Here is a 22,490-nt window from a genome sequence, read left to right on the forward strand (position 1 = left end):
TCTGTTCTCCCGACTTTTTCCCGACATGTTTCTCGACCTTTTTCCTCGACCTTCTTTCCCGACTTTTTCCCCCACTTTTTTCTCGACTTCATTCACGACTTTTATTCTTGACTTTTTTCTCGAATTCTTTTAACCGACTTTTATCTCGAATTTTTTCTCAACTTTTTTCTCGACTTTTTGCCTACTTTTCTTTTCCTCGCCTTTTTGTCTCGTGTTACGTCACGGTCACGTCGTTTACGACGTGACCGTGGCGAGAATATTTATAGATAAAGCAAAATTGCTGTAATGAGGTACCTGTTATCGACATTAGTGTCGCTATTGAAAACCAGGCTATTGGTTTATTGATCGCAGTTGCTATCACAAGCTCCTCAAATTCTTCTATGTAGAGGTTCTATGTAGAACACTCAACCAAAAAAAAATATCAGTTTAAAGTCTTAAATTTTGCTGTACTGTATTCTCGTAACGTTTAGGGCCTCTTAAATGGAAATTTATGTAAACTAACACTGTCAATTTTTGTCGGATTTTCTAGCTGAATATTTAAGTGGCAGAAACTTAAGGGGGCAAAATCTCCTTACCCAAATTTGCAAGCTGTTGTTACCTTTCCGAAAACGTAGCTGGCGTTTTTCCATACTCATAAGAACATTTTTACCTCTCGGAAAACAATAGCCCTTTATATTTCCCATATTACGAAGGTTCGTGGTGGCATTTCACTGAAGATAATTTGACAGGGATAGCGGGCCTTCAGAGCAGATTTTTGCTGAAATGGTCCGTTGATCTGCCGACTTACCTGTTGAATTCTTAGCTTGTGACCTCTGTTAATAACCATTCGCGCTCGTTTATTCATCATTTGTGTTTTTAGTCGCTAGCCTTTCACATCTTCGAGACCTTAAACACAAAGAAAATAGCCAAGACCGGGGTAAGTTGTTTTACCTATGGAAATTAATACAAATTAGTGCAAATTAGCAACAACTCCACAAATTAGAATCTTAACTAAGGAGAAAGTTCAAAAATCAAATTCATGTTTTTCGAGATTTTCTGATATATCATACATTTGTAACAAAAGTTTCCTAGATAAGTTTTTTTGAAACGATTGTAAGGGTTTATAAAAAGGCTTTAAAGATTTTTGCACAATTTTGGTGCATGGTTCTGGCGGCAATATAGAAAGCTAAACAGAAATTAACAAATTCTTTTTGAAGTTTGAACGCATCGCGCCATCATCCAGTTATTATTTGTACGATCACTTTAAACTCTATAATGATATACAACATTTTTTCCCTAAAAATCTAATTGTTACATTGTGTGCGCGTAATTTGACTTTAGAACATTATAACTTCTCATGTTGAAATACATAAGTTTATACAAATTTACGCAAAGCAATTTCACAACATTTATTATTAAAGACTTTTACACAAAGCATAGCCCGATCGAAGATAAACATCTTTTGGACTAACCAAAAAATGATTAATATCCAAAATTATAAATAACTAGAGCCTTATCAACCAGATAATTACAAGGCTGACACTGTCGCTATATGTCCAATATCAAACTACCAATACAAAAAGATCCCTTTGGGCTATCTCCTGTAATCGTGAGAAATAATTGCTGCCGAAATAAGGGTAGGCAGTACACATTCTTTTTGGAGCATTCGAGAATTTGGTACGCTCCAACGATGGTTAAGATATCCGGGATATTCAAGAAACGGCAAATCAGCGACCATTTTCTCACCTTCAATGAGCTAAATGTTATCCTTTTGGCGCCTTGCTGTTATGAAACCTTGAAGAAAATTATAATGGCGTCTCTCGGTCGGTGCTCTTACAAATCTACGAGACGATGTTTTTTCTGTTCTTGCAATAAAATATAAAACAATTTTTTTTTAAGTTTAAAATTTAAAGGAATAACCCTAAAGAACAGTCCATCGCCGAGAAAAGGGACATCGAGGTCCTCAAAAGAGATGAACAGCTCCAAAGCGCGAAAATGGAGATTTACGGAAAATTAAAGGTGGCTTGAATCTTCTGAATTTTATTAGTGAATTTCTGCCCACCAACGATACTCCTTTTTTTGCATTCTGCAAACTAATCGCAAAAAGCGTATAAAAGGGTTAAATTTATTTCCGTGCATACTTAGTTTTGCGACATGTTATTCAGTTGACGACTTTAATGTCACGATTTTATTTTAAGGCGGGAATATTTATAGATGAAGCAAAAACTGCTGTAATAAGGTACCTGTTATCGACATTAGTATCGCTAATGAAAACCAGGCTATTGTTTTATTGATCGCAGTTGCTATCACCAGCTCTTCAAAATCTTCCATGTAGAGGTTAGCTATCGAGAACACTCAACCAAAAAAAAATTCAGTTTTTAAAGTCTTCAAATGTCGTTGTACTGTTTCCTCGTTACTTTAAGGGCCTCTTAAATGGAAATTTATGTAAACTGACACAGTCAATTTTTGTCGGATTTTCTAGCTGAATATTTAAGTGGCAGAAACTTAAGGGGGCAAAATCTCCTTACCCAAATTTGCAAGCTGTTATTACCTTTCCGAAAACGTAGCTGGCGTTTTTCCATACTCAAAAGAACATTTCTACCTCTCGGAAAACAATAGCCCTTTATATTTCCCATATTACAAAGGTTCGTGGTGGCATTTCACTAAAGATAATTTGACAGGGATAGCAGGCCTTCAGAGCAGATTTTTGCTGAAATGGTCCGTTGATCTGCCGACTTACCTGTTGAATTCTTAGCTTGTGACCTCTGTTAATAACCATTCGCGCTCGATTATTATTCATCATTTGTGTTTTTAGTCGCTAGCCTTTCACACCTTCGAGACCTTAAACACAAAGGAAATAGCCAAGACCGGGGTAAGTTGTTTTACCTATATAAATTAATGCAAAATAAGTGCGAATTAGCAACATTTGCACAAATTAGAAGCTTAATTAAGAAGGGAAATTTAAAAAATCAAAATCAGGTTTTTCGAGAGTTTCTTTTTTTTCATACATTTGTAACAAATGCTTCATAGATAAGTGTTGTTGAAACGATTTTAAGGGTTCATTAAAAGGTTTAAAATTGTGCATGGTTCTGGCGGCAATATAGAAAACTAAACAAAAATTGACCAATTTTTTTTGAAGTTTGAACACATCTGCGCCATCAACCAGTAAGTATTTGTACGATCACTTTAAATTCTATAATGAATACAAAAAATTTTTCTTTAAAAAAAACTCATTATTACATTTTTATGTTATCTAATCGGTGAATTGCTTTAATGAAACCAAGAAGAAAAGTATAATTGCGTCTCTCGGTCGGTGCTCTTCCTAAACTACGAGACGATGTTTCATCTGCTCTTGCAATTAAATATAAACCACTTTTTGAAGTTTTAAATTTAAAGGAATATCCCTAAAGAGCAGTCGACCGCGCCGCCGAGAAAAGAGACATGGAGGTCTTCAAAAGAGATTACTTTTTATCTTTTTATATGATGTTTATTTTTTTATTTTTTTGGTATGGTTATATATTTACGGAAAATTAAAGGGGGTTTAAATCTTCTTAATTTCATGAGTGAAATTATGCCGACCTACGATACTCCTATTTTGCATTCTTCAAACTACAATCCTAGACAAAAATCCTTGGGACACTCAAAGAAATAGTGGTCAGTGACCATTCCCTTTGCATTTAGAACTCATTGTTTGATTTTCCGAGCCCCTCTTTCCCCCCAAAACAATGTTGAGATATTGTCCCACGGTATGATGGATAGAAACTAACATTGAATTGGTGGTGGGGAGGGGGAGGTCAATACAATGTCAATTTATCGTCGAATTGGTTAAGTGTCCCAGGACTTTTGTCTAGGATTGTATTTGTGAGCTCGGCACTGAACTTGCTTTTTTCACTATAACGCGATTGCACATGTATTATTTGAATGAAATATCAATGGTTTTAATGCAAATGTAGGTCCACGGCATAAAAGACGTGACACGTGATATCAGAAAATAAGGGGGGAGGGGTGGGAGAATTATTAAATAAAAGGCCAGAGAAACGGGGCTTATTTGATTTTTGGTCGCTGTAACTGTATCTTTGTATAAAGATGGCAGTGTTTTGTGACAAAAGGTTAACTCATCACTTTTTGAACAGATTGGAGTCAATAGGGATAAATATATCGCCTTCTTCAGACATGAGGACTATGTCGGGAAGCCCCGAAAGCCGGATATCTTTATCGGAACAAAACAAACTTGACAGTGTTTCTACAGCGATTTTTCCTCTAAAACAGACAAATTTCTTTTTTGTCATTGAAAAGAAACCATTCTTTTGGCTGTTAATAATTGAACATGTCTGTGCAGCTAAAATTTGACACGAAGATAAGTGCCACTGTTCTGTTGTAATGAGTCAATGAGATACGCTAACATTTCTCACAACAGTACTCACCACTGTTTTCCGCTTTTTTATGCCCTAGCTCAGAAATGTTTGCGTGAAACGTAGCTAGACCGATTGACTATTCAAATAAGAACCCTTTATGACGTATTCATAAACGATGCTAAACGTTTTGCTCAATTTTTGCTGAGATGAAAACCCAATGAAAATGAGCATGTTCCAAATATTTTAGCTCAAAGAATCTTGCGAGTACTGTCGCATTTCCGGTCGAGCACTGTTCAGGGTACTTACAGCTCTGAGAGGAAAGATGATATTTTTGAACACTTAGGCGCTGTCTCTTGCCAAAGAATAATAAAGATTGAAAGCAGTAACGATCCCTGACTTTAGTGTATCATGTTATACTGAAAATAGTTCGCAGAGCTTTTATTTGGGCGCTCAAAGACCCACAAAAGAAAGCTACAAAAAAAACAGTCAATTTCTCCCAAGGAACGGATTCCATCACCTAAACTTTGTGGCTCGAAAAGAGCTCAATTTAGAGCTTTTTTGTTACATGCTGTAACTGTTCACAAACATTTGTGCAAATAACTGACAGAACAAACATATTTTAAACCTATGCAACTTTCTTTCGGACACAAAGACAATCCCGATTTTTTCGCACACAAATACTGTAGTCGTAAAAAGCGTATAAAAGGGTTAAGTTATTTTCCGTGCATACTTAGTTTTGCGACATGTTATTCAGTTGACGACTTTAACGTCACGATTTTATTTTAAGGCGGGAATATTTAAAGATGAAGCAAAAATTGGTGTAACTAGGTACCTGTTATCGACATTAGTGTCGCTATTGAAAACCAGGCTATTGGTTTATTGATGGCGCATTTTGTGTATTGGTTGTTTGATATTGGACATATAGCGAAAGTGTCAGCCTTGTACATGTAAATTATCTGGTTGATAATGAAGGCCCTAGTTATTTCTTATTTTGGATATTAATCATTTTTTTGGTTAGTCCAAAAGATGTTCATCTTCGGGCTATGCATTATGTAAAAGTTTTTAACAAGTAATGTTGCGAAATTGTTTTGCGTAAATTTGAATAAATGCATTTCAACATTAGAAGTCACAATGTACTAGAGCGAAATCATGCGCATAAAAACTAACACAGTTAAATCTTTTTCGATTAAGTACAAACCTTTTTGGCACAAAAATCTTTTTCGATTTAGCAGAAACTTTTTTGGCACAAAAATCTCAAAACTTGCAAGCTAATGTTATCTTTCCTGAAACGTAGGTGGCGTTTTTTTCTGTACCCAAAACAACACTTACACCCTCCCCCCCCCCCGAAAACAACAGCTCTTCATATTTCACATATTACGAAGAGTTGAGGTGGCATTTCAGCCCATAGTGCCCGTTCGAGAAAAATGCCCGGATGCCGGATAGTGCCCGCCTTTGATTTTTTCGTAAACAAGCGTTCCTGTAGCCGAAAAACCCATCCAAATCCACTGCATTTAGTGGCTTTTTGTCTGGTTTTGTTTCGTTTGTTAAACTTTGGCTTTGAATTGCGTTTTTAATCCTGAAAAGTAAAAAGTAATTCACCTGCTCGTTTTTGAATGGGCGTTCGGGAGAAAATTTAGTGGCAGAGTGGGCTCGTGCTCTGTGTGAGAACCTGTGAAATTCACCACTGAGTGACGTAAAACGACGAACGACCAAGACAACAAAGAATAATAATAATAATAATAATAATAATAATAATAATAATAAATATATTTTTATAGCGCCTATCCAGGCCTGCTCTAGGCGCTTAAAAAAAGTTAAAAAAAAAAAAAAAAAAAATAAAAAAAAAGAACCTCGAAACAGAATATTGCAGGAAAACAATAGCCCCAAATAGATATACAAGTGTAATTCAAAATCAAAACTAGTATTTCATGATGGAAATAATACCATACTAATCAGGAAAAACAAATATACTTCATCGATCATTAAAAGGAGTACACTTGCACTTGGCAAAGTACTAAAACATCGGCTTATCCGATCTTGGAGGAAAGAGACTCATATTCGAGGGAAGCCGAAAAAGTTCGGTCAGAGTTGTCGATCACACTGAACTGAACCCAGTCACTGCCATTTTATTATTTGGGACATAAGTGGTGTATATTAGTTATATAGCGTCTCTATTTTCACTCTTTTTGTCTGCAGCAGTTCAGCTCAACATAATGAACACCTTGGTGGTGTGCCTGGTCTTCTTGATGGCTGCAGAGAGCACTGTCAGTAAATTTACTGACTTTGAGAATGGTACGTTATGGTTAAGTATTTGAAGAAAACTTATTCCTGATGAAGTGTCAGACGCTTTTTCTTGGTAGAGTAAGAATTTCGGTCGTAGAAATAAAGCAAACAATTACAAACAAAAGGGAAACAGTATAGTACAGGGGTGCGTCGATAATCCGAATAATTAAATATAACCTTCTTGAACAGAAAGTCTCATTGCCATTGCTCATTTACTGTTTATCATCAATACGACAATATTTTGGACTTTTTGGCCAGTTTGATACTTCGAAATATGGATGATAAGCAAGTAGTTTTACTGTTGTCCTCTTTCGTTCACTTCCATGTTTATCCTTTTTGATTTTTCTATATTCAAAACCCCAGGGGGGGGGGGGGTACTCCGGGATCCAAGTGACGGGGATGTGCGAAGAATTTTTTTGGGGTCGAAATTTTCGATTCCGGGATTTTTTAGGTAGGAGAATTTTGCAGGTATTTTTTTGGGTGACTGATTCAAATAGGGGATTTTTTTTGGGTATTAAAATCAAACTAAAGTGCCTTGGCGCGGCCTTGGCAAATAAGGGGTAATTTGACTAGGGATTTTTTTGGGCGGATTTTTGGTCCAGGGATTTTTTTGGGTAATGTCGGAAGACTTAGGGATTTTTTGGGTCCTGAGTTTTGCCTCCATTCGATCATCCCCGTCACTTTGATCCCGGAGTACCCCCCCCCCCCCCCCTGGGTTCAAAACCCACTCTTACAAATGCAAATTTTCTCTCGCTTTATTTATCTGGGGAGGGGGACAAAATGATGATTCACGGCCTATTAAATTATAGGGGAGACAAAGGGGTCTGTACCTCCTGCTTTTACTCCCCGCTCCTGCTCCTTCCGGCATTTTGAAAATCTTGCTTTCCCCGCTCTCTTTTCCTGCCTCCTCCCCTCCACTAAATTCACCAAAATCTCCAAACTTTGCTCCGTTCGGGGACTTGGGCAAAAGTTACATTTATGTAGTAAAATGATCATTCTCGTCCCCATAGCCCTTTCGTTTCTCTTAGCCGGCTTGGCACGAGAAAACAGAGGGCTCTGGGGACATAGGATTTTTGAATTAATTCGAATTTTTTGATTGGCTGTTTGGAACAAAGAATTCGTAAACGGAAGTCGAAAACGTAACGACTCTCTCATACATACTTTCGAAACGTCATGACTGCATACATGAAGACCGGAAGTCCTAGAATCTAGTACTGGAAATCCTGTGTCCCCAGAGCCCTTTGTTTCCTCGTGCCTAGGCCCTGCCGCCTAAGAGAAACGAAAGGGCTATGGGGACGAGAATGTAAAATGATGTATTTAATCTTTTTAGATTATAGAGCTTCACAGATGTATAGCTACCATGTAGAGAAACTGTGAATAAACCATTACCATCATCATCATCTTCATCATCATCGTTATTTTAGTCCCCCTTTGACTGCAACTGTTGTGTGTTTGTTAATTTATTTTATTTTTTACTGGTTAGGTGTTGTCACTGGAACATTGCAACAGAAGGATACTAAGAAATGCGTCAAGTTTGGTAAAACGAGAAGTTCTCCCGGCAATGCATGCGTAATACCATATCGTGGGTTTTTGGATTATTGCAGAGAAAATCTAGCGTTTTTGGACACCTCTAGTTGTGCGACTGTGGGCATAGACGTTAACGGCTTAATACGAGCGTCCGGCCAGTGCCTTCATTTGTACCAGACGTACCTGTGCCGCGATATCTTCATGGTATATAATTAGATTTGTGCCTCAGAGTTTTGGTTCTCGAAGCTTTTAGTTTATAAGATATTCAAGGGAAGAGAACAAATTTGAGTTCTCGGCTTCGACAGAGAAGCACGGGGTAGCGGTCATCCCGTTCCCCTAAACGAATCCTTGTACAGGGTACAAGGCATGACTTTGACCTCTTTCCTTATATTCAACGATTATTTCATATGCGCGTTGGATATGACAAGGTGCCTAACGCCGAGTTGGCTAAAACTATCTCGCATCCAACAAGCGAGTGGAGTAGATTTTTGAGCTCCTAGGTGTGTGTGTGGGGCGGGGGGGGGGGGGGAGGGGTTTCCCCTTCGTCCTTGTTTTTTTTTAAAGTTAGTTTATTGAAAAAGTAACAGAATATCATTAACTATAATAATAATAATAATATATTTTTTTTTTTTTTTTGCAAATATAAAAAAAAATGATAGGCCATGATAGTGTCAAACATTCTACCCGTTCCCAAGGAGGGCACTTCGGAGAGTACCAGCTTGCTGTTGATCTTAACGTCTTAGTTCTCACTCAAAAAGTTGCAAATAATGTGTAAATAAAATTGAAAGCAGCTATCAGCTTGCCAAATGCAAAGTTTTCCTCGGAACCAGGTAGCTATGGAAATAGACTGGAAAAGCACTCGTAGTACATAATGCTTCAAATCGACGTTCAAATTTAGGTATAGGTGCTAGGTAGAGGTGAAGGTTGGATGTTATTCGAGGGGTTGACTTATTTCAAATTTCACTCTCAAAGAGTGGCGATCATTCGCGGAAAAGTGGTAGGAGCGTTTGTTTGAGGATCGAAGTTCAGTAATAACAATGCTTCCATTATTGAAATTAAAATAAACAGCCGCGACAAACACGGCAAAACAGTGCATTTTCGTATGCTAAGCAACATGCATTTTTGAAACTATTTATATAGAAAAAACAGAGGTCTTTCAAACCTTTCCATAATTAGGTATTCAAATATTTTTAATGCAATTGTTTCAACAGGCACCCTGTGGTACATGGCAAAACCCCGAGATAAGTGACGCTAAAAAGCTTATATACACCGCCGTACAATCTAACGGACAGATTCTCTTCAACAATGGTAGAAACTGTGTAACTAAACATCCAAGCTTCAACTCGTTAACATCTTTGAGCAGCAAAGACGCGAAGTGTCGGGCAAGCTCAAGTCATTTCCGTATAGTTGGTTAGTATGTACAGTATATACTCGTATCCAACAAGGGCGGATGGAATAATAGTTTTATTAAATTATTCTTTAAGTATAGATCGACTAGACATCTCATGTTAATGTAAACGAAGTGATAGTTAAGGGAGGCAGGAACATTTGTGGCGCGGTGTTCACTTCTTGAGTTGAATTAAAACACGCAAGGAAAGCGAGCGATAGAGAGAGAGAGAGTGTTTGTTCTACCGAAAAGATTTTACTCGAACAGTATTCTCTGAAGTTGTCTGTACAAACTGAAAAATTAATTAAGGCTACTATATTTTGCTGAAACAAAATTACACTAAGATCAAACAATAGTATAATTTCAACAACGATTTTTGTTCAACAATTTTACGTGAAAAATAAAAAAACCGTGTGACATGGTACCGGGGACGATTTTTGTGCAACATTTTACTCGGTAACATGTGAGTTTTTTGACCCAAGGCAAATAATCAAAACTTACTATGATGAATGTTTAAAACGTTGGCTCGTGTGACAGGGTCGCCGTCAATTTTTTTGTTGCGAGTCGACGTTGGGCTGAAATCGTCTCGTGTAACATGCATGTTGCCAAGTACATCATTGTACGATGTTGGGCGAAAATTTGATTCGTTTAACATGACGCGAAAAGATGACGTGGTCTTGCGCGAAAAATAGTTGTTGCAAGTTATCTCGTGATATACCACCTTAAGAGGAATCTTAAAAATCGACAAAAAAAAAGTTTCAGGGAACGAGGGAGCATAAGGACATTTTTTGGGAATAAAGAGAACGTGGACCTCCTACCCTCGGGGGCTCAATGATTAGAGGGATGTCAACTGGTAAAATAACGTATAAAGTAACGTATAAAAATAGATAAAGTAGGGGCTCGTTTGCTTTTCCTTGCCTCACCCCTGTTTACTTACTCATTTACAAAAAATATGTGAATTCCGTTTTCTAGCTACAGGCACATCTTGGTTTGCTAGTGATTCCTCTACTGCAGCTTCGAAAGTTGACACGAGCGCGAATCACTGCGCTTACTCAAACAGAAGACTCTGCACTGCTGTTGAAGTTTGCCCAACAAGCCCCGGGGGTCAGAGTGTTGCGGGCGTAACCGGTGAAAGCTTGAACAAAGCTCTTCTCGTGGAAGGAGGCGCCTTCTTGGACGCTGCGACTTGCAAAAGACTTTCGCGAACGTCTGGCTATAACGTCGATGGATTTTTGTGTTGTCCTAGCGATGACCTGCCAAGTCCTAAAAACTTCGTCAGTGACGGTGAGTGAGGGCTGTCTGAAAATGATCCTCGTTCACAATCAACTGCTCGACTCTTGACCAAGTATCAAGCCCAGTTGAATCAAAGTTCCTGGCAGATGGCCTTCAAATTTAAAACTAGGAATAGTTCTGACTAACATTGCCCCCGCTTTTGACTAATCCTTCTTTAAATTTGATTTAGTACATGTCGTCTTTTTTCCTGCTGAATTTTGCAAGAAAACTTTTTTATTGATTTCCGTCTTTTGGCTTAAATTTGTTTTAAAATTATCAGGAAAATTATCTTGAATGTTCCTGTAAAGAGCTTTTGATCTTCAGACAATAAACATTTCTTCTTAAGGGTGCTTTTATACCCGTGAAACAACATCTAACAATTAATTTTAAATAGTCAAAAGTAAACAAAAGGGAACAATGAGATTTGTGTCTGGTAGAATCTTTTTGAGTATAGTAACTATTTCACGGTCAGTGATGGCCCGAACACGCTTTAAAAACAATGCATATTCCTCGTTCTAAAAGCGTGATTACCCAAACACGAATTTATATCAATTTGTTGCTCAAAAGTTGGCAAGGAAGGCAAAAGTTGCCCTAGGTTGCTGGTACTACAAAAAGTTGCTCAAAACACTAAAAGTTATTCAAAAGTTGCCGAGTACAATCTATTTATGCCTACTCGCGGTTCTTTCCATGCACTCATCGATCAAAAAATACGAAATAAAGGGCTGTGAACAGTCTATTTTAAGAAAATTTTCTTGTCCTAGAAGCAGAAAGCACGGACTTTGTCTCGACAACAGATTTTCACACCTAAATCGATGAAAATGTCTTGCGAGTCTCAGTACGAAAGAACTCTCTTGAAATCTCTTTCTTTTTATATATCAAATTCTTTTCAACTGATCTCAGTTAATATTGACTCAGGGTGCGTTTCTTTGGGATAATCCAAAATTGGATCATTGATCTCAGATCACACAAGATTAACGGAAACTGTTAGCGGCCCCACTTTGATCAAAATCGAGATTTGTCTGTATACCAAGGAAATACTAAACCCTATACTTTATACGTGGGGAGTACAGGCATGCCTCCTTGGGTTTCGGCGTGGGGAAAAATATTATGCTTTTTCTATTTTTAAATGGATGAAACTGATGCTTATGCCTTGAAAACGTTTTGTGCCAAGAACGTTTTGTGCCACTGGCGAGTTAGCAAATCCCGGTTGTGTAGGTTCTAGACAAAGCATAAGTTTTTGATATTAAAAGTCAGTTAGAAAATATATTTTCCTTTGGGGGTATGAAGGCACAAAATGCAATCTAACCCACTTGTTTTATAATAGTTGAAGAGATTTGCAAGAACGTCATGGTCTTCGGCTATAGGCACCCTTAAACGAGTACGGCCCTTTATATCGAAAGGAACTGCAATTTATATTTATAACGCTTTAATTATGCCACATCTTTATTATTGCAGCCCTGTTTGGGATTGTTTGAGTGGTTACTTGAGTGATAAGGCAAAGCTCCAAAAATTACAGAACCGTGTAGCCAGATTTATTACTAAATCACCTTTTCATACGAGCTCAAACCACCTCCTATCCACCCTCGACTGGGAGAGGATTTTTCTTCGACGAAAGAAACAGAAAGCCTTGATGATGTTTTAAACTATGAATGTACTTGCCCCAGATTAGCTTCAAAGCCTTTTCTCTCAGCGTCACTTTGTTTATAACTTGAAAGACTCTGATACCCAAACCAAGTACCAATTATTTAAAACGAAGCTTCTCTTATAGCGGAGAACAAGAAGGTAGGAATAACCTGCCCAATTGCCTTTAAATGTGTATTTTTTTAACAAGAAGGTAGCTGATATATCGGATTCCCACACGGCAATCAGGCAAAGCAGTTGTAAAACGTTTTAGTTATTTGCTTTAGCTTAGTGTAACTGATGATTTCCGTTGTCTAAACAAAGTTTTATATTACATTACGTAGGTTACGGTTACTTTATGCACAAAAGTGGGAAATGCGCTCATTATGTCAACCAAAGACTGGTTCTCAAAACTGACTGCAAAAGTCAAACTGCTCTCCTGAGCTGGTCAAGCGATGGGACTATCAAACAAGGCACAAACTGTATTGTTGATCAGTCGCTTGGACAGTGCCCTCCGTAAGTAGTATGTTGTAGCCTTGATCAACTCAATTCAGTTCACATTCATTACTTAGTTCTGAGTTTGTCCAACGTCGTTCAGTCAACAGTACGTGGAAATATTTTCAAACTTCTTGAAGCGACTAGTAATACGTGACTCGCAGGGCCTCGCGAAGCTCTGGGTTATTGTTACCTAGTAACGGACAAAATACAGCAGACAGAATAGAAACAGAAACTGAACAACAACGAACTGCACGATTACAGAGACTTCGACAAAATACAGCAGACAGAATAGAAACAGAAACTGAACAACAACGAACTGCACGATTACAGAGACTTCTACAAAATGAAGCAGACAGAATAGAAACAGAAACTGAACAACAACGAACTGCACGATTATAGAGACTTCGACAAAATACAGCAGACAGAATAGAAACAGAAACCGAACAACAACGAACTGCACGATTACAGAGACTTCGACAAAATACCGCGGACAGAATACAAACAGAAACTGAACAACAACGAACTGCACGATTACAGACCCAGCAGTTTATAGCCTGAATAGGCGTTGAGGGAGTATTATGTGCAAATCAGTGTTATTTTAATCCGAAAAGAAAAACGATAAAAATGAAAGGCTCAGGATTCGAACCCACAAAAAAAAAATAATAGTAAAAAAAAAAAAAAAAAAAAAAAAAAACCCTAGCCGGATTCGAACCCCCGCCCACAGTCCTGAAGATCTGATTTCAAGCCAGCGCGTCACACCATTAGGCCACCAGCGCGCGGCCGTGTGACGTCATTTCCGCCAGACACCAAGCTCACAAATATATATATATATATATATATGACCGTAAACTCCACACGAGATTTCATCCCGCCTGAGCCCTTTGAGGGACAAAATTATACACCCCGCTACGCTCGGCCTTCGGCCTCGCTTCGCGAGGAATAAATCAGTATATTATATAAATTACAAATAATTTATGGAAATTGATTGTAACAATAAAGATTGGAAACCTGATTTGAAGGATTCTGAAAAAGGGACAGCTAGTGTTATAAACTTTCTTGTAGTCTGGTCTTATGAGTTCTTATACTTTGTTTATGCCTTAAATTTTTCACTTAAGTTTTCAGTTCACGAACGTAAACTCTCTACAAGACGTATTTACCAGTAAGTGCCTGGTGCCTAAGGCGGGGAAACTGAATCCCGCTGAAGACACCGAGTTAGTTGAAAGGGCAGAGTGTGGAGAGGCATATGCCAGCTTTGTATTAAAAAGTAAGTGAATGAAGAAATGAGGGACAGACCGACCGACACACAGACAAAAACAGCTAGGTACAGAGGAACTACATAGGTAGATAGAAAGACGGACCAGCGGAGAAGCCCATGCGTATCAAGAAATACAGACAGACACACAAACAAACAGACACCAACACACAGACAGGCAGAAAAATAAAGATAGACAGAGGTGTCAGTTGATTTTAGAAGTTAAGATCAAAGTTTCAGGTTGTGTTTAAGGTAACGGTTTGGTTAAAAGAGTAAATTGTTCAAAGTTAGCGTAGCAAAGGAAGGCAAAGGGAAGCAAAGTAAAGTGATGTCATTGTTATTCATACTTGACTGTACAACAAATATCAAAACTATAGCCAACAATGTTGATGTATGAAGAAATTCGTTTCTTTTTAGCTTCACTTTCTAGCGTTAAAGTGTTTATCTGCTTTGCTAGTATTGCAATCTATATCGACCAGATTACCGCCATAACCGTTATCGTGAACATCGTAATCGTTAGCGTGTTCTTTACCTTAGGCGATACCGTTACCGTTATCGTTACTGCTATCGTTTTACGTTATCTTTTAAAAGGAACTTGTCAATTAGGTTCACGATGCTGTTTGATTTTTTCCTCAGCAACAGTAAAATTATCGCAGCCTTTGGTGAAGCCTGATATTAGCATATAATGTAAAGGGGTCTAACTGTATTTTTGATAGACACTTTTATTTATTTCTCCCAGGGATCCAGGGATACCTTAAACACTCAAGCAATAAATGTGTTGGTGTAGAAGATGGCATGCTTGTGTTCCAGGCTTCCTGTACGTCTGCCGAGCAAGTCTTTTACAAAGAAAGCTTTTCTTCTGGGCTGGTTCATGTAGCAAGTGGAAAATGTGTCGCAGATCCCGGCTCAGATGGCACGGTAGGATACGATAAATACTAGTTATGCAACACTTTCTCGTGGTATACTATGGAATATCCCACGAGTCACTTGTATTTTCTCGGTATACACACGAGCCTTTAGGCGAGTGTGTATACGAAGAAAATACAAGTGACAAGTGGGATATTCCATAGTATACCACGAGAAAGTGTTGTGTAACTATTTTATACCATGCCATAGAAAATACGCTCACTAAATTTCGTCGAGAATAAGATCGCAGCGCACGATGGGAAGGTTGGGTTGAATACCGTCGAATATACAACGGCTTTCCTGTATTCTGATTGGCTGTATTTTCTATGGCATGGTATAAAAAGCGAAAACTGCTCTGTTGCTATGAGAATTTTGTTTTGTTTCAAATTCTGTACCATAAAGTGCTGGTTTGCTCTCGTTTCTCGTCACTAGGCACTGAATCTAACAGACTGCACATCAACTGGAGTGGCAACCTTGACCTACGACGGGACGACTTTTGGTTATAGCGGAGGCAAGTGCGTGAAGCCACAAGGAGGTGGGAACAGTCCTGCGGATGGCGAGGAGTTGGTGATTCAAACAGGATGCTCTGGCCCAGCTTCAACATTTCATTTCGCTGGTGGGTTTTCGTTTTATGTTTCATTTGTTTCCTGTAATGTCCGTGGTAAGTGAGCGCCTCTGAAAGCTGTATGCAGTTGTAACAACCACTAAAACAAAACGCATTTATTCTTAATGGGCAACAGGAATAAATCATCTTTGGAATTGCAGACAAAACGTAAAGCTTGACAAAATTATTAAAGAATATTTACGGGTCACCAAAATGTTTTTTCAAATGCAGACAGTAATTGTTTTTTTTAGTGAAGTCCTAACTGAAGTCACCTTGACCTTTAAGTCGGCAGTTCATATATTTTGGCGACCCTCGGATATGTAAGACTGATGCATCTTTTCATGAGCGGTATTTAAAGCACTGCCAAGGAAGTCAATGCATTGTTATTTCTTTACCCAAGTCTGTTATCTTGAGGTAATTTTTTTTACCAGTAGCCATCAGAATAAACCAGTCAGTAGTTGTTCATTGCCAAAGATCGCCCTTCAATGTGAGTTTACATAACAACCACGGTTCCAATTCAGTACCAACTACTAAAGGTTAAAATTAATGGATCGTGAAAACGATAACCCTTTAACACCCATTAGGAACTAACATCAAATTTCTCATCACAATAACAATACATCATCAAAAAAAGGTTACGATAATTATAAAAATGATAACCCAAGAAAAATTGCTTCGATCTTTTAACAGATTCTCCCAACTAATGCTATAAAAAATGTCTGCAGGCCATTTAGGAGAATTTGTATATGGATACAAAAAACGCTGCTGATCATCTTATTGGTTTTACACCGCTTCTTATTAAAGCGTGAACACTTAAAATATGTCTGGAATGTTCTTTGTCTTTTAACCAATCACATGCGAGAACTTCAGACCGCAGAAACCACATGGGTTTCCATCGGTCACGGAACAATATTTGGTTCTCGTTTCGCTCCAATTTACAAGTAAACACACTAATTGTAATTCCTTCCTTTTTGAGAACATTCACTGCTCCACTGAAGAATAGGTTTGAGTGATTTTTTTTATAGAAAAAATTGAAAAACCGATGCGCCCGACGCTACGATTTGCCCCAGTTGCCGCCAATTTTCAAAATTTGTAACGAATTCGTATCTGCAGTTACCGTTCGCCTGATGGCATGTTACAATTTGTACTGAGGTAAGCTTGCATTTTCCGGTTTTTATCTCACCCCAACTATTGAAGCAGACCTAAACACTGATATAAGGAAGGTTTGTTTCTTCGATAACAGCGAAACGATAGCGGGAAGGAAAAGCGAAAATCAAACGATTGAGCGATTGAGGTGTTTACTTTGCACCAATCACGCCAACATTTTGAATAATTTTCGTCTGGAGCCTTTGCAGTTTGCAGTCTTACGATCACGGAACCTCTAATTGCCTAAGGGTTGAAATCGTTTGCCGAAATAAATCGAATCCCTTGTTCTACCGAAAAGATTTACAATCAGTAACGAAAACTCCACAATTTTGTATTTTATATTCGGTTTATCGTGTTTACATCTTATGTCTAGACATGTCTACAACATACTGCATGCACTGAACCATGTCGTATATCGTCGCTAGAGAAACCGTCCTTTTTATCTTTCAAAAATCCCTGAAACCATGTTCTGGATGTGGCCCTCGATACGAAAGAATAGCAGTTCTTTAAATTCTTAAAAAAGACAGAGCGTGTATCCTGAAACAAAATAAGAACTAAAGTTGCTCCGTGACCGATGGAAACCCATTTACTGTTTGTGGTTTCTGCGGTCTGAAGTTCTCGCATGTGATTGGCTAAACACAAACATTCCAGACATATTTTTTAGTGTTCACGCTTTTATAAGAAGGAGTGTAAATAAGGAATTAAGTTTTGAATTAATACTCTTTACATTGATTTTTATTTTTCTAAATTGCAGATGCCAGTTTCTGTGGTGGCAAGCCTTGCACATGCGTAGAAGGCTACGAGAAGCATGGCATAAACTGTTTTCCCATCAACAATTGCGAGACGAGTAATGATGGTTGTCAGGGTAACGCCGAGTGTGTCTACACAGGACCCGGTACAAGCATGTGTGTCTGCCCTCCTGGATATCGGCTGAACTCAGATGGAAAAAATTGCGACCAGTGCCCCAATAACAACTGCTATACTCAGTGCCAGTTCGTAGATGACAGCGAACTGAAGAGTGTGATCCGCCTTAAGGCCCACGTTGAGATTCGATTCTTAAATATCAAGTCATCTGATTTAAGAGCATATATAGGAGATACCACTACCAAACTCGTCGTCTTTGCGCACCAAATAACTATTGCTGGGACTCTGACGCTTCCAAGCGGCCTTGCCAAAGTTGCTATCTTTGCCAATGAGATCCTAAAAGAAAACGGAGGAGAAATTGTGCTGTGGAATAATGCCAAAAGAGGTCGTCGAGCAGCTGTCAAAGTTGAAAATGGAAAACTTTTGTGTCAAAACCGTTATTCAGACTCTTCTCCAAATGTCAAAGGAACAGTTCTGAATATCTATACATCCGATTCATCAGCACCTTTCTCGTGCTCTGGAAACTACAACAGAAGGGATCTTTCAATACAAGCTGCTATCAAATCCAAACAAAATCCAAAGAAAGCTCTCGATGTTGAACTCTATTCAATTATGTTGAATTGCGCAAAAGTCGTTTCACAGGGGATTCCTTTTGCAAAAAAAGGCAAGTTGCTCAGAGGAAGTCTTCCAGTTACATTGATTCGGCATGTTTTAGATGAAGTTCGAGCGGCTAAGGAGGAACGACTAGATACAAGCTCTGTGGATGCTCTAAGATTGGAGGCAAAGAATTTGATGGAAGATCTTTCCCTTCGCGCTCGTGGATTTTACAAGGTACCTTATCTGTCGCTGAAGGCACATGAAAAGATTCTAGTCCTCATTAAGGATGATGCTAAGATGGCCATACAGAAATACGAATTATTTGAGAGAATTTCCCAAGATTTTGCAGCAGGGATTGAAGCCACAAACTCGATGACAAAACTTATGTCAACTATCGTGAGGAGAAACGACCTGGACCTTGAAGCTCTAGAAAAAGAACTTGAAGCAGCAAGATCGGACGCCCAAGCAATGAAAGCCAAATTTGACGATGCAGTAACTGAATTAGATACTGTCAGGGAAGCGACATTCGATGCAGGGGTGCGAGATTACTCAAACCAGCAAATTGCCAACGCCGTGTTCTCTGTTCTCGGAGGTATTACATCTATATTTGGTGGTGGGTCTGGTGCATTCATAGGTTTCACAATTGAACTGAGTTCTCTTGCAGAAGACATAAGTAAAATCCAGAAGACGCTCTTCAAGATTAGCATTATAATGGATTCTATCTCCAGGATTGCTGAAGCTGCAACTTCCTTCACAAATCTTCATTACGATGTCTTACCCTATGCCGGCACTAGCACTTCTGATTACTATTCAAAATCCAAGCCCGAGAAAAATGACCAGAGTTTGGCGGTGATGGTGAAAGAGTGGGAAGTGTTTGAGGCAGAAGCAGACGCATTTCTTGGAGTTGGAACAGCTAGCGAGATCTCAGGGGCATCAGATTATCTAGCAGCGCTTAAGACAGTGGCAGTTTGGGGAAAGGGATACCATGAAAAGTCTATCACGGTTCAAGAGCTTCTAGCAAGGTTGACAAAGCTACAAACACTAAAGAATGAACAGCATCAAGCACAGGCGAATATACAAGCATCTCGCGACACTGCACTTACTGAAAGAAAAGTGAACGGAGAGCTATTGTTAGAAATGGCACTGCAAAAGCAACGACTTCGTAACATAATGGTTGAAAAGCTAATGTCCTTCTGCGATTCCTATTTCTACAACTGGTTGTCGGAATGTCCTGTGATGCCTACCATGTCAGATGATTTGTACGCTTTACACGAAAAGGTTAATCAAGGTCTCAGCGCTGTTATCAACGCTGTTTCGAACTTTGCACCTTTTATACCACAGGAATATGAAACAACCATAATTATAACGGACGATGGAAACTGCAGTGCTCGTCGGAACCCATCAACGATGGCTCATAGGAGACACCAGTTAGGGAAGCGGTCAAGCGGTGGAGCAAATGAGTCGACACCGAACACTCTCAAATGTCCAATTTCAGAGCTTAAGCGCACTAACAGCTTTGTATTCAAGCTCGACGAGAACGACCGAGACATTTTCAGGGGACACGAGCGGGTTCACGTGGACGAGTTTGAGATTTATTTTGAACGTGTTGAGTTTGGCCCAGATGAAACAGAGAAAGAGATTACTGCAAGGATTTCCTTCACCGGCATAATGACAGATGTATTCAGAGGAACACGATATGAGTTTCTTTCTCCTCCTCGTGTGACAGAGTTCTCTTATCAGATCAAACAAGATGGCAGCTACAAAGTGATTCAGTCTGGTAAAGTAAGCGACAAATACGAAGATTACTACGATGGAATCGCCGCTCTCACCACCTGGAGTGTTGACCTTCCTGTTGAGCTCAATAACCCAAGCCTGAATTTGGCAGGAGTAACCCGGGTTAAACTGAAACTCAAAGGAACGCGAGTACCTGTTGAGCCAGTGCAAGGTGGAGGCGATAGGGATTTGGGTCAGGATCGGAGAGTTGTAAAGAACGACGAAGGAAAACGTCGAATAGGAAGGAAAGGCAGAAAAAGATCGAAGAGCTTCTGAAGAATGGTCACTGTACATCAGCAGCAGCTGTCCGGGAAAGGTTCTGAAGAAATTGGCATTATTCACGATATGTAAAAATGTAGAAGTTAGCTTTTTATTGCTACAATGCAATAGAAATAGCTCCGAAATGCGTATGTGTGTTAAATGCATGAAAAGGTAATAAAGAAAAGATGTGCTGGCAATTTGTTTGTGGACTTTTAGTCAATAGCTACTAGCCACCTATGGCTTTAAGCGAATGTCACGTGATAAGCCCAAGGTGAAGAATAGATCGTCCACCAAGTACTCCATAGGCACATCTGTCTTCCAGATCTTTAATAGGTTCTTGATTGATCGCATTTGCTATCGTCCGCTTCTCAAATTCTTCCATGTAGAGGTTAGCTATCGAGAGCCCACAACGCGAAAATTCATTCAAAAGTCTTACAATTTCGTTGTACTGTTTTCTGGTAACGTTTAGCGCCGCTTAAAGGGAAATTTATGAATATTTAAGTGAATATTTAAGTGCAGAAACTTTAAAGGGACAAAATTTCATTACCCGAATTTACATCCTCTTGTTACCTTCCCGAAAACGTAGCTGGCGTTTTTCGTACCCAAAACAACATTTTTACCCCTCCGAAAACAATAGCTCTTTGTATTTTCTATATTAGGAAGGCTCGAGGTGGTATTTCAATAAAGAAAATGTGAAAAGGATAGCGGACCTTCCGAGCAGATATTCGCTGATTTGGTCCGTTGATCTGCTGACTTACCTGTTGAATTCTCAGCTTGAGACTTCTGTTAATAACCATTCGCGCTCGTTTATTCATCATTTGTGTTTTTAGTTGCTAGCCTTTCATACCTTTGAGACCTTAAACACAAAGAAAATAGCAAAGGCCGGGGTAAGTTGTTTTAGCTATATAAATTAATACAAATTAGTGCAAATAAGCAACAGAACAAATTAGAAGCCAATTTTAAGAGGGAGTTCAAATATGGGACTCATGTTTTTCGAGAGTTTCTTATTTATAATATTTTACATTTGTAACAAATGTTTCATAAATAAGTGTTGCTGAAACGATTGTAAGGGTTTATAAAAAGGCCAAAAAGATTTTTGCACGATTTTGGTGCATGGTTCTGGCGGCAATTATATAGAAAACTAGACAAAAGAAAACACTTCTTTTTGAAGTTTGAACGGATCGGCGCTATCATCCAGTAATTATTTGTCGGATCACTTTATACTCTACGATGATATACAACAATTTTTTCTTTAAAAAAGTCATTGTTTCATTTCGGTGCGCGTAATTTCGCTTTGGAACTTTTTTTTATCCTGTTAAAATACCGTTTTCAGAACATTAATTATAAAAACCTTTTACACAAAGCATAGCCCAAAAATACAATGTTGCTCTGTTTCATCTGGACCTTCTTTATAGAAAACCTTGAAGAGAAGTATAATGGCAACCCTCGGTCGTTACTCTTCTGAATTTACGAGGCGATGTTTTTCGTCTCGTGCAATTAAACTAAAAACACTTTCTTTGGAGTTCAAAATGGAAAGGAATTACCCTGAAGAGTTGTTGACCGTCGAGAAAGGTGGCATCGAGGTCTTCAGAAAAGATGAACAGCTCTTAAACATTTCTCGAAACACAAACAATGCAGCGCGCAAATCAACTTCAAATGGGGTTTTCAGGACTTAGGAAATCACTCCAGTATGGTGAGTGAAATTACGATACTCCTTTTTTGCATTTTTTGCATTCTGCAAAGTAGTCGAAAAAATCCGTATAAAATGGTTTAATTAATTTCTGTGCATTGTTGTTTTCGCGACATCTTATTCCGTTCACGACGTTAATCTTACGATGTTTTCAAGGCGGAAATAGTTATAGATGAAGCAAAAAAAATTCACGTTATGAGGTACCTGTAGCTGTTATTAACATTAGTGTCGCTAGTGAAAACCAGGCTATTGGTTTATTGATCGCGGTTGCTATCGCCCGCTCCTCAAATTCTCCCATGTAGAGGTTAGCTATCGAGTGCACACAACAAGGAAATTCTGTCGAAAGTCTATTAAATGTCGTTGTACTGATTTCTTGTAACGTTTAGGGCCTTTTAAAGGGAAATTTATGTTCAAATCTTTTTTTCATTTTCTAGCTGAATATTTAAGTGGCACAAACTTTCTGGGGACAAAAGTCT

At 38.7% G+C, this 22,490-nt stretch overlaps 1 protein-coding gene across 1 annotated transcript in view; it reads left to right on the forward strand.

Annotated features, from left to right (window-relative positions):
* Positions 1-793: 793 nt before the first annotated feature.
* Positions 794-22,490, forward strand: part of LOC144647555 (uncharacterized) — a 39,017-nt gene continuing 17,320 nt past the window's right edge. The window contains exons 1-9 of the mRNA XM_078507348.1: positions 794-916; positions 6,531-6,626; positions 8,101-8,348; positions 9,356-9,554; positions 10,504-10,815; positions 12,768-12,939; positions 14,037-14,185; positions 14,913-15,091; positions 15,512-15,695. Coding sequence (XP_078363474.1) covers positions 6,548-6,626; positions 8,101-8,348; positions 9,356-9,554; positions 10,504-10,815; positions 12,768-12,939; positions 14,037-14,185; positions 14,913-15,091; positions 15,512-15,695 — 1,522 coding nt within the window. The 5' untranslated portion in view covers positions 794-916; positions 6,531-6,547. The remainder of the gene's footprint in view (positions 917-6,530; positions 6,627-8,100; positions 8,349-9,355; positions 9,555-10,503; positions 10,816-12,767; positions 12,940-14,036; positions 14,186-14,912; positions 15,092-15,511; positions 15,696-22,490) is intronic.

This window comes from Oculina patagonica, chromosome 3 (genome assembly GCF_052425735.1).
Source record: "Oculina patagonica isolate OP01 chromosome 3, crgOcupat, whole genome shotgun sequence".
NCBI lineage: Eukaryota > Metazoa > Cnidaria > Anthozoa > Scleractinia > Oculinidae > Oculina > Oculina patagonica.